The 12,500-nt window shown below is 40.1% G+C and overlaps 1 protein-coding gene and 1 long non-coding RNA gene across 4 annotated transcripts in view; one reads left to right on the forward strand and one right to left on the reverse strand.

Moving 5' to 3' along the window:
* The window catches only part of LOC135101910 (parathyroid hormone/parathyroid hormone-related peptide receptor-like), a 152,735-nt gene that overhangs the window by 10,956 nt on the left and 129,279 nt on the right, over positions 1-12,500 (reverse strand). For both annotated transcript variants that reach the window (XM_064006246.1, XM_064006245.1), the window contains exons 6-8: positions 5,840-5,971; positions 5,244-5,338; positions 1,332-1,497 (exon numbers count right to left, since the gene is read on the reverse strand). In XM_064006246.1, coding sequence (XP_063862316.1) covers positions 1,332-1,497; positions 5,244-5,338; positions 5,840-5,971 — 393 coding nt within the window. The remainder of the gene's footprint in view (positions 1-1,331; positions 1,498-5,243; positions 5,339-5,839; positions 5,972-12,500) is intronic.
* The window catches only part of LOC135101911 (uncharacterized), a 65,982-nt gene continuing 60,594 nt past the window's right edge, over positions 7,113-12,500 (forward strand). For both annotated transcript variants that reach the window (XR_010269458.1, XR_010269457.1), the window contains exon 1: positions 7,113-7,688. This is a non-coding gene — a long non-coding RNA (uncharacterized LOC135101911). The remainder of the gene's footprint in view (positions 7,689-12,500) is intronic.

Below are 12,500 nucleotides of genomic sequence, written 5' to 3' on the forward strand. Positions count from 1 at the left end.
TCTCCTCCTGTACATCACCTACTCAGTCTCTCACTCGCATTAATACTCCCCTGATCGGTTTCTTCTCTCCTATCCTACCAACTGGCCAAGTGCGCCCACAGCCTTTACCATTGGTTGATGAGACCGTGTCAATTTAATGCACTCACCACTGTTGCTCTCCATTCACCTCTATTACACACAATCACTCTTGCTTGCTGCCCAGTCATTCCTCTTTCCTTCAGTATTATCTTCACACAGTTCATTCACACCAGACATGGCCTTCCTTTTAACTTTTCACTGTGCACATCTGATTGCATTGTTCTCTTTAGTACTAGGTTACTGTCATCCATTCTCTCCACACGCTCAAACCATCTATAACACACACTAATCTGCCCTACTAGTCGACTCTCTCAAATCACTTGTTCTTTTACCTCTTCATTTCCTATTCCATCCCTCCAGAAGAAAAGTTATTATTATTATTATTATTATTATTATTATTATTATTATTATTATCATTATTATACATGGAATATGGATGATGATGGTGATGATGATGATGATGATGATGATAATAATAATGATAATAATAATAATAATAATAATAATAATAATAATAATAATAATAATAATAATAGTAATAATAATAATAATAATAATAATAATAATAATAATAATAATAATAATAATGTCATCATCATCATCATCATCAAGATAGAATGTAATTAAATTCTCTCTCTCTCTCTCTCTCTCTCTCTCTCTCTCTCTCTCTCTCTCTCTCTCTCTCTCTCTCTAAAAAAAAAAAAAAAATCATTGTCTAGTCTGACTTTATCTTTTCCCCCTCCAAAGACTTCTTGTAAGATTAATTTTGTGTGTGAGGATCTGGATAGGTCTGGAAGAGAGAGAGTGAAGAGAATGAAGATAAATGAAGAATACAGGCGGATGTATATGAGAGGAGGAAGAAGAGAAGGAGAGATAAGGCAGGTGATGAATGAAGAGAGATGAGCATGAATGGAAAATACGGAAAAGCAGCGAAATAAAGTGACAAAGTTGATAGCAATAATAAAGGAAAGTGAAATGGACAGGTTTTCACCTGGCAGAGGAGTTGGGGGAACGCGAGGCATCCAAGGTAGAGGAAAGGCGGGGCAAACGCAACCAAGGTCATGTACGTACACACTCAATACCAAGTACACACTCGAGACAGTCATGTATGCATTGCAGGCAGTCACACTCAGGCCGCGGCTCACACAAAAACACAACAGCGCGATACACTGCCAACATTACACGACACGACTCTATATATGTGTGTGTGTGTGTGTGTGTGTGTGTGTGTGTGTGTGTGCCCACCCGCCCACCTGGCTGTTGTCATTGAAGTGTGCCTCGCCGTCCTGGATGCTGAAGTTGATGGGGAGCGCCACACCGTCCAGCAACAGCGTGGACTTGAGCAGTACCACGAGGGCGCGCAGCATGAAGGAGCCAAACAAGTGCAAGTGAAGCAAGTTCCTCGGGCACCTTAACCTCCTGGGGGAAAGAAATAAAAAAAAAAAAAAAACGGGAGGTGAGGTCAAGAGTTATGGTAGAGGTGAGAGGAGGAGTAATCCGAAGTGGGCAGCTCTGGGTTGCTGGAAAATTAAGGTAGAAGGGAGATGTGTGAGTTAAGGCAGCATTCATAAAGCTTCCGGCCTCTTATCTCCACTATCCTCAACGAATTCTGTGGAAATTTTTGTGGGTTTCAAGGTTGGTCTCATAATTCTAGTGATAATTCTACCAGGATTCTGTATCATTAGAGGTACGAGAGCCCGAATAATAATTTCTACGTCCTTTGAAAATAATCTTATGAAAATCCAAAAACCTTTCCAGAATAAGGTCCCTGTTGTGGTAAAGAAGCGCAGATAATAATAAAAAGATATTGAAGGTATGGAAAAAAAACTGGAAATGGGAGAGAGTGGAGAAAAAAAAGCTTAAAATGGAAAAGGAGGAAAGAGGAAGGAAAGGAGCGGCAAGGATGGGCAAAGATGTTATAGGAGATGGCGGGAAAGGTAAGGATTTGAATGTATAGACGAGAGAGAGAGAGAGAGAGAGAGAGAGAGAGAGAGAGAGAGAGAGAGAGAGAGAGAGAGAGAGAGAGAGTATACACCTGTCGTTAGCCGCATTACTTGTGGATCATTACTATTATGGAGATGAGATGAGGGTGAAACAAGACTCTTAGCTAACGAAGACCGCGCCATATTCTCGGTGATTGCTGTAATGACGGGCAAACTGAATACAGGGACATGTTTCCTTCATGTTTTTGTGGACCACGGGAACTCCAGGATTTCATATCGGGTATAAAAGATGTTTAAACTTACGTAGTCTTTCACGTAAATGTAATGAACTTTGGCCTTTATCTATTCATTCATTCATTCATTCATTCATCTATTCATTCATTCTTTCATAAGCCTTTATATGAAAAAGAAAGAAAAAAATAAACCTGACTTCCATTTACTCTGTCAAATGCTTTCCTCTTACCTTACCATCTTTTAACTATCTTGAATCTCTCACATTCCGTTCCAGTGTTGCTTCTTATGTCATCTTCTACAGATAATGCTTTTCTGAGCTTGCTAACAGCATGTCTATCTCTTTCCCGAAGCCTCGAGGCAAAAGATTTTGTACTTAGTATTACCACCATACTAATACAGAGTTAGTCATTAGCTTATTTTTTTATTTACTTCATGAATAAACTCTTAATCACTGTGCCTTTCTCTGCTTTTCCTCTTTCCTGTTACTTAAACTAATTAAAGAGAGGAATATCAAGGCATCACTAGAACTAAACACAATACCCTTCAGGATTCTAGTACAGTACTTTATTGAGAGTGGCGCTTGAGAGTTTTCTTTCCGTTTTTGTGTCCGGCAGCTAAAAAAGAAAGTATGTACGTAATGAATATTAAGCCCATGATATGAATGTTGGAAGATACTTGAATCCTATTCCTTTCCCTTCGTGAGTGGATTTAACTATAGGTAGCATTGAAATAAATGTAGAGTTTTAAGAAGGCAAGAAGTAATTTAGTCAGTGAAGTGATGGCAAAGGGAAATGAAGAATACAACACACGAAGTGAATTAATGTTCAAAAGGTTACGCGGGAAATCAAAGTGATGGTGTGGTGTGTGTTTTGTGTATTCGCTGATAAAAGTAAACAGTTTGTCTTGCTTAATTAAGGTGGGGTGAGGGAACCTTCGCTGCTGCTCACACACTTGGCAAAGAGAAAGGGAAAGGGAGGGTGAATGTAGCAGGTTGTGGCACTGATTCCATTGTGGCGGATAAACCCTCCCATGTACTGCTGACTTCAGGAATCACGAGGCTCAGGAATATATTTTTTTGCTAAAGACTGACTGTTATAAAAGAAAGAAAATGACTGAATGAAACAAGTGTGTCGTTCTGTCCCTTCTGCTATGGTTATTAATACAGAGGAAATTATTACTGAACACTGTTTGATACGGACTCCGCCACCACCACCACCATTACCGCCACTATCACCAGCACCACCACAACCATCATAACCGCCACCATCATGAGTAACAATAATCCCCAGCACACACATCCACCCACCCACCCACACGAACACACACACACACACACACACACACACACACACACACACACACACATACATACACACACACACACCTTTCTTGAGAAGTAAGCCTGTTACATCTCGTTTTCTCTCTGGTGTTTCAAGTGTTTCTTCCCGAATGAAAAAAAAATAAAATAAAATAATTGGACGAAAGAAGTTGTGAGGAGAGAGAGAGAGAGAGAGAGAGAGAGAGAGAGAGAGAGAGAGAGAGAGAGAGAGGAGAGAGAGAGAGAGAGAGAGAGAAGTTAAAAGAATGGAATGAAGAGAAAAGAAAAGAGGATTTAATTACTTTCCTAGTGGCAAAGGAAAGTGCTGAAGGAGGCAGTGATGTAAAGGAAGCGACAAAGCAGAGATGAGGATTCTGGAAAAGAGGCTTAGAGAAAATTTGTCTTATACATCTTTGCTTCCTTATAAGATATCCCAACTTTTTTTTTAATAAACTTGCAAATTTTAGGACAAACTCATGAATGGGACTTAATGCAAAGTGTCTTTCTTTTTTTTTCTGATGAAAGAAGGTAAAGGAAGTGAGTGAAGAAAGTCGCGAGTAAAGAAAAAAAAAATATATATATGAGCTTAAAGTTAAGATTAAAATATATTGGTTTTGAGGAAATTGCAAGTAAAACAAAAGAAAACGTTAAAAGAAAAACAATTCAAGAGAAAATAGTCAATAGGATAAAGATCAAAAGGGAAAGGTTAAAGGGTTGAAGGCAGAGGAGGTTCAGCCGATATAACCTCGCAGGTAGACTTATGAGCGAAGACGAGAAGGAAGAGGACGTAGATTAACGCCATTACCGAAGAGCGAGTACTACCTACCCTTCCATTTCCCCCCTCCTGGTGCTCTTCACTACCTCGTTATATTTCATTATGCATGTGGAGTGGCCGGGATAATGAGGTTAGCCCGCGGGAGGAAAGCGGTGGTGACAGCGGAACGTGCGTGCCTGGATAGTTGGATGATGCTGCGACGGTGGGGAGATGTTCTTTAGCGGTGTGATGAAGAAACGTGATGATGCTGGTAGTGATGATGTAGACGGTAGGTTTACTTGTAGGTTTAGCAAGGGAAGGTCAGTGAACGTTCATGGTCTCGGGCCTCCATTATTGCCTCAGGTAGATGACGGCGAGGAGCACCACCACCACCACCACCACCAACACAATGTGCTTCCAGGGAACTCATGCTTGCTAAGACGGAATACAGTTTTGCAGTAGGGATTTTGTACACACACACACACACACACACACACACACACACACACACACACACACACACACACACACACTCACACACACACACACACACACACACACACACACACACACACACACACACACACACACACACACACACACACACACACACACACATACACACTGTGACTGAAGTATTTTCTCTGGTATACCGGCGCCTCCCTGGGATTGCGGTCATCGATTCTACAAGTACTCGTACACATGAAGGAAAGAAAACTCTGCTGTGAGAGAAAGTGTGTATCAGTTGACACAGAAAGTAGGAAAGATTTTATAGAAATGTATGTACTAGGGTTATGGTATAGGAAAGTAGTATAACGGAGACAAGGAGAAAGAGTGTGAGTAATGTAAGAAAGGGAGTAAATGAAGAGGGAAAACTTGTCATGAGAAGGGGCTGAGACACCAAGATCAGACGCACCTGAGAGACGCCAGGATAGTGAAGGAGATGACCAGGGTTGCCAGGGACACACTGTAGCCTATCAGGGACATCCTCTTGATGGTGGGCAACCACTCCTGAAAATTGTACCCGTTAATATAAACACACACACACAGACACACACACACACACTCACACATACATGTACGCGCACACACACACACACAACAACAACAAAAAAAGAACAAGAACAAAACGAAAAGACGGACCAGACTTTGTTCTGTTTTAGATACTACAATTATTTTTATGAAAGGGTATTTTACTTTTTAATGTGTATCATTAATTTAATTTATAACACACACACACACACACACACACACATGGGCGAGCCTCTTATTGTGTATCCCTTGCTCACCTAGCAGCAAGTAGGTACGGGATGTAACCCGAGGGGTTGTGACCTCGCTGTCCCGGTGTGTGGTGTGTAAGTGGTCTCAGTCCTACCTAAAGATCGGTCACTATGAGTTCTAAGCTTTTTCTATAGAGTAACGGCTGCCTGGGTGACCAGCAGACGACCATAAGTGAATCACACACACACACACACACACACACACACACACACACACACACACTGTACACACCCCGAGTACAGTGACAGGCAAGACACTGGTGGCATTGGGCGCCGTGCCGAGACACAAAGTGTAGTTGGTCCAGCCCAGCTCTTGCCCTCCCTCCCAAACTCCATCCGCTCCACACCTGCGCCATGCCGGAGCCTGTCGGGGAGAAGTTAAGTGTTGAGGGAGGCTGATGAAGGAGAAGAGCGCCATTAGCTAAGAGGCAAAGAGGCAGGCGTCTTGAAAGTGGATGGATGGGGGAGGGTGAGGTGAGAATGTTAAGGTATGTGGAGGGGAGAGGAAGAAGCCGTTGAAGATGTTAGGGGAGCAAAGGTGTCAAATGGTGGTGTGGTGAGGCGTAGAAAGCAATACATAAGTTCATGGAGGAGTGAGAAAGGTGGTGTTATGAGAAAATTTAACACCAAAATTACTATTATAGTAAAAAAAAAAAAAAAAGCTTGTCTTGGAGTCCTAATCTGAAAAAAAAAAAAAAAATCGGGTCAGGCTGTCCTCCCACTACAGACCCGAGGTGTCTTGATTCCTCCTTGACTTTCTCTATATTAAGTAGTAAAACATTCCTGGTTTAGAGCTAATTTCCAAACTGTGGCGCATCACATCACTTCCTCCAAACCTCACCTATTCCTCATTGAAACCCAACAGACCTTTACTGTGCACTCTTACTTTTTCTATCCTCAATTTCATTCCAAAGCTGACTGTTGCATCTATGTACGTATACAGTCATATAACTTATATCCGTGTCCACGTTTTTGAATGTTCAGAATTGTTAATTATCTGGCGAGAACTTCGCTGTCACTCTCGTACTGAATTTATCTTCGCTATGTATCTCAGGTTTCTCATGCTGCCAGTGCGTTGGCGACATTTTAAGCTATCGTTAAAGTCACTTCCTTGGAAAGCTCATTATGGTTGACAAGCGACTCAGTGTTTAAGATTCATGTCCTCCAATTGACTGAATATTTATAGTCTTGTTACCTGAGAGTAAAGATACATACCACGACACTTGACAGCGCTGCTTTCCGATGTTGTCCAAGAACACACACACACACACACACACACACACACACATATATATATATATATATATATATATATATATATATATATATATATATATATATATATATATATATATATATATATATATATATATATATATATATATATATGAGCGAAGCAGCAATTACACGCGGCAGAGTGATGCGAACTAGGATCCGAAGCAGCATCGGTCGGAGTCGTCGTGACTCGTGAGGCTCCACATCGTGCTGGGGCCTGGGGGAATAGTCCAGCCTGGACTGCTATCCTGACTACAGCACACTGACTTGTTACCGCTTCAACGGATTCTTTAAGTAAACGCACGAAACCATCTGTGGTGTTTATCTTAGCATTATGGCGCAGTGATATTTCTTAACATTACGGTGCAGTGACATTTCTTAACATTACGGCGCAGTGATATTTCTTAACATTACGGCGCAGTGACATCTCTTAACATTACGGCGCAGTGACATCTCTTAACATTATGGCGCAGTGACATCTCTTAACATTACGGCGCAGTGTCTCTTGACATTACGGCGCAGTGTTAGCAGCGGGGTGCCTGGTGCGAGAGTGTAAACTGAAGAGTGAGTGATGGCTGCACACCACCGCAAGCTGGGTGCCTTGGCTGCGGCTGTCCTGAACGCCACCATGGATGACTTGCTGCCCCACATATCACCACCCATCCACCGGCCCCACCCACCCCTCCACGCACGCCGCGCACTGGTCTTGTGTGGTGGGCCTCACTGCAGCAGCACCATCAGCAGAACAACCCTGAGCTAACCACGCCATCGTCCCCCAGTCTTTATCTTCCGTACTGCCACACCAGGTAAACCTTATCCACAACGCCGTGACATCGTTACTCGCCCACCACTCATTATCACTTCCAGGTGGTATGTCCAGTGAGTGTTAGGATGGGGAGATGTCCATTCTCTGGATGTTGATAGGCTGGCAGATAAGTTGAGGTCTGGACAAAATCGGTCTTAAGCTGGACATTTTACAGCCTTTTATTTGTCTCTTATTTTCTCCATACATTGTTTAATAGTTAATAAGAAACATATTCGTAGATAACTTCTGCGTTAGGAAACCAGAGTTAACCAAGTAAGTACCAATGAGGAGGAAGAAATGAATGCATAGATGTACTGCCATTGTAAACAAGGGTCGCAGGGTGAGGGGTGAGAGGGACTGACCATCACGAGCGGAGTAGATACACTTAAAATACAGTACAAGCTTCTGCCTATCTGCATGTAGGAGGAGGGTGAGGAAGAAGGGAGGAAAGGGGATTGTCTCTTCTTTGGTGATGCTGGGAGGTGCGAATTGATCATTGTCGCTGTCGCCGCCGCTCACGTGTTGTACCGATATGTTTATTCCACACCAGTTATCTTCTCAGAGATTCCAGTTTCTTAGTAAATGGAAGCGCTCGCATTAGTGCTGCGGTGCCACATACTGCCAGAAATTTGACTTCCTTATGTTTTGTTGTGGACCTTGCAGTGCTCATATTCGAGTGTTTTATTTCCACAGAAATATTGCTTGCGTACACATTTTTCATAGTTAATTTCGGGTATATCTCGTGCCTTACAATGCGTTAACAAAACAGATGAGGTTGATTTGAGGGATCTGTAATGCGGGCTACATACGTACGTCGAAATATACTTATGCTACCCTCTGGCAACAAATTTTTAAGTCATTGAGTTTATTTCTGAGTCATTAGTAATGGCTAATAACTATTAGCGAATCAACTTGTATATATTAAGACTGACACTCCGGTAACTCTCTCTCTCTCTCTCTCTCTCTCTCTCTCTCTCTCTCTCTCTCTCTCTCTCTCTCTCTCTCTCTCTCATCACACCACGCTTGCTTGTCGTTCTCACAGTACTCACTCCTGCTTTGTTGACTAGCGTTACCTTGGAGGAAAAGAGGGGAGAGGATCGAGGTGAGAGTTTTCTACGAGAGCTTTCTTTTTTGCATTTTCTCTACACACACACACACACACACACACACACACGCACGAACTTCCTATTTCAGTCCACCTGGGCGGCGCAGTAGCTAGCCAGCGTATCTTTTGCTCCATTGCCGTAGCGGACTCACCTGAGCGGACACACCATAGCGGACACACCGGAGCGCATTGGTTTCCTATATTTTCCACGTGGCGCTACTTGACCACGTTCACGGGTATTGTTTTCGGATACCTTGTCCAGGTTTTGGTAATTGAAGATGAAAGTTTGCTGCCTACCTCTGCGAACTCCAGGCACCAAGTGTTATCATTATATATATTTACCGACTGTTCAAAAGTTTCTTAGTGATTACGGTGTGTGCTGGAAATTAAACGTCTTGCTACTTTTACTCGAAGTGTTTTCATCCGTCAGTAAATGAGTCAAAGAAGAATGATGACATGGAAATAACTAATAAGATAATAATGTGTCGTAAAAGTATCTGCAAAAAACAATTATAATTTTTTTGTTTATCTCCATGAATGTACTTTTAACTTACGCTGTCATTTACTTAATTTGTTTTCCTAACATTTCTCTGCATTTTTTTCTGAGCTACTTTTTCGCGTGGGGAAGTGGAATCATTCAATTAAACACTTATTTATATTCATTAGACGACATTAAACGTTGATATTCAAACGCTGAAAAGACGTTTTAACTCTGATTGATCTTTCCTGTGATGTATTTTCATATTTCACTTAATATTTTTAAAATCTCTGTTTATGTCCACCATGAACAAGATTGCACAACACAAACGACTTAGTTTTGTAAATCTGAATGTGTACGAAGACTAGCAGAAATGGAGGCGTGTACGAAGACTAGCAGAAATGGAGGCGAAGTGTTGAGGGATGGGAAAGGAAGAAAGGAAGGAGAAAGGAGACGAAAGATGGAAGGGAAGGAGAAGGGGAAGAAGAAAGAAGTGAGACTTAACATCAAGTGAGAGTGGACGAGAGAGAGAGAGAGAGAGAGAGAGAGAGAGAGAGAGAGAGAGAGAGAGAGAGAGAGAGAGAGAGAGAGAGAGAGAGAGAGAGAGAGAGAGAGAGAGCACTGCTAAACCTATTTGTCAGTCTCTCGCCACACCAGGAAAACGCTTTCATCTCCTTTGTGTGTGTGTGTGTGTGTGTGTGTGTTCTTTGATGTAGTACTACATAATGGCAACTCGTCACCTTGTAAGCAGGAATAGAAGGTGATAGACATGAAAGGAGAGTGTTCGAGGAGTGAATAAGGCTGGCACTGTGGTTATCTGAATAAAATCAGCAGCAGGCAGGGGAAGGGGGACGAAATATAGTAGAAGTATAGGAAAAGCTACTGAATAAAATAGTGCAGAAGGGGGGGGGTAAAGGAGGAACGAAATATTGTGGAAGGATTTAGAATTATGGAAGAGCAAGATGTAGAGAGTAACCTAGGAACGAAATACATGCATGAATTATGAACGAATTCAGGTACATAAAAATAAAGAATAAATAAGAAATGTATAAACTTTGATCGTGTAATGAAAAAAAGTGTCCTCGTTGCTCACTCGGAGGAAACGTTATTTGTTATTTATTAATTTCAGTATTCTTGAGCCATAATAAGGACCGCCATGAAAGGAAAGGAACGTTGTGTATATATATATATATATATATATATATATATATATATATATATATATATATATATATATATATATATATATATATATATATATATATATATATATATATATATATATATATATATATATATATATATATATATATATATATATATATATATATATATATATATATATATATATATATATATATATATATATATATATATATATATATATATATATATATATATATATATATATATATATATATATATATATATATATATATATATATATATATATATATAGTATATATATATATATATATATATATATATATATATATATATATATATATATATATATATAGTCATTTCATTACCAAAAAATAAATAAAGTAAGAGGAAGTAGATAAAAATAATGAATAAAGATAAATGAAAAATATAAAGTTGCTTGATTTTTCACTGGTGATATCAGTTGCAATTATATAAATCGTTCCTCTTATTTTCAGATTTTGTATTATTGCAGGCTAAGTAATTGCACACAAGCGTGTAATTTTTTAACATAAATAGTGGAATATATATCACTGTGAGGCTTTTTGTATGATTAAACAATGAAAAATAATTGACATTTACAAAAGCTAGGTGAAACTTTACTGGTGGAACTTAACTCAGGGCAAAAAATAGTTGTTTTTTCCCTTTACTGTGCGGTGAGTCAGAGCACACACACAAAGAGAGAGAGAGAGGCTAATGTTGGACAGCGTTCTCAGACATCACGACACCTTGCCTGGACTGACTTCAACTGATTATGGTGGAAGTTAATGACGAATCCGCTTCATTAACAAAAAAAAAAAAAAAAAGGTAAAAATTCGCCTAATTGTTAAGTTGGTTTATATATGGCACTATTGTTCAGTACAATCAGATTTATATTTCTTTGGCTCATATTTTGTTATCGAAGTTGATAAGCTATGCTGCCTTTTCAGTCTATTAGGTACACCTACGTAAAATAGTTTGAAATATACCTGTGTCCTAAGGTATTTGTTTTCGTTTTTTTTTAGGTACAGATATGGTTAAAACGTTTCCGTTAACTGAATGAAAAGAAGGATCTCAGAGTTGACCGTAAAACAGGAATTCCTTACTTGTGTGTTAGACATAAGTTTGAACTGTTGTCCATGTATTAGGGAGAGCGGCTAAAGGAAAAGAAAGAAAAAGCGACTACGATATATGAGTAACTAGAGTGACAGTATAAGAAATAATTATGAAGATGGTAAATTTGCAGCTTCAACTGATTTATTTCATCAATTTATTATTGTTCTCATTCTTTCTTTCGTTGTGACCTCTCTGTAGAGCTGGCAATGCTGGCGTTAGAAAGTGTCAAAATAGATTTATATTTCTTAGCAAACTGTATGGACAATGACTTCTCCATTAAAGTTCCATCAGAACTGCCTTGTACGATACAATTTAATCAGTCCTTCCTCAAAAGAAACAATAAATAAAACAATGGATATTGCCACATCACTAAGAAAACATGAAAAGTAAAAAAAAAAGTGTTTTTCTGTAGTGTAAGGATTGTTAGAGAGAGAGAGAGAGAGAGAGAGAGAGAGAGAGAGAGAGAGAGAGAGAGAGAGAGAGAGAGAGAGAGAAAGCGCTTGCTATATCTAGTGCAGTGTCGTGGAAGGGAAACGGAGGGAGGGGACTGTTGCTCGTAACATAAAAGGAACGAAAAGACCCTTTCTGTTTCTGTCTTGTTTGGTGGAAGAGAGAGAGAGAGAGAGAGAGAGAGAGAGAGAGAGAGAGAGAGAGAGAGAGAGAGAGAGAGAGAGAGAGAGAGAGTTGGTGTGGAGAGGGGTTTCCTTGTTGCCGCCGTGGTGCTTTCAGTGGCCTTTCACGACTCTTACGTTGGACTGAGATGTGCTCTTTTTGAATACTTGGTTCAGGTCAAAGAAATCCTTCCAAGGGGGAGCCAAAATGTTTGCATTCCCTTACTATTAAAGCCTATGTAACCAGAGGGGAGACGAGACGTGGAAGGGTTAAAAATGTTGAGAAAAGGCAGAAAAAAAGTGAGATGGAAAATTTAGTTT

This window comes from Scylla paramamosain, chromosome 7, assembly GCF_035594125.1.
Source record: "Scylla paramamosain isolate STU-SP2022 chromosome 7, ASM3559412v1, whole genome shotgun sequence".
Classification (NCBI taxonomy): Eukaryota; Metazoa; Arthropoda; class Malacostraca; order Decapoda; family Portunidae; genus Scylla; species Scylla paramamosain.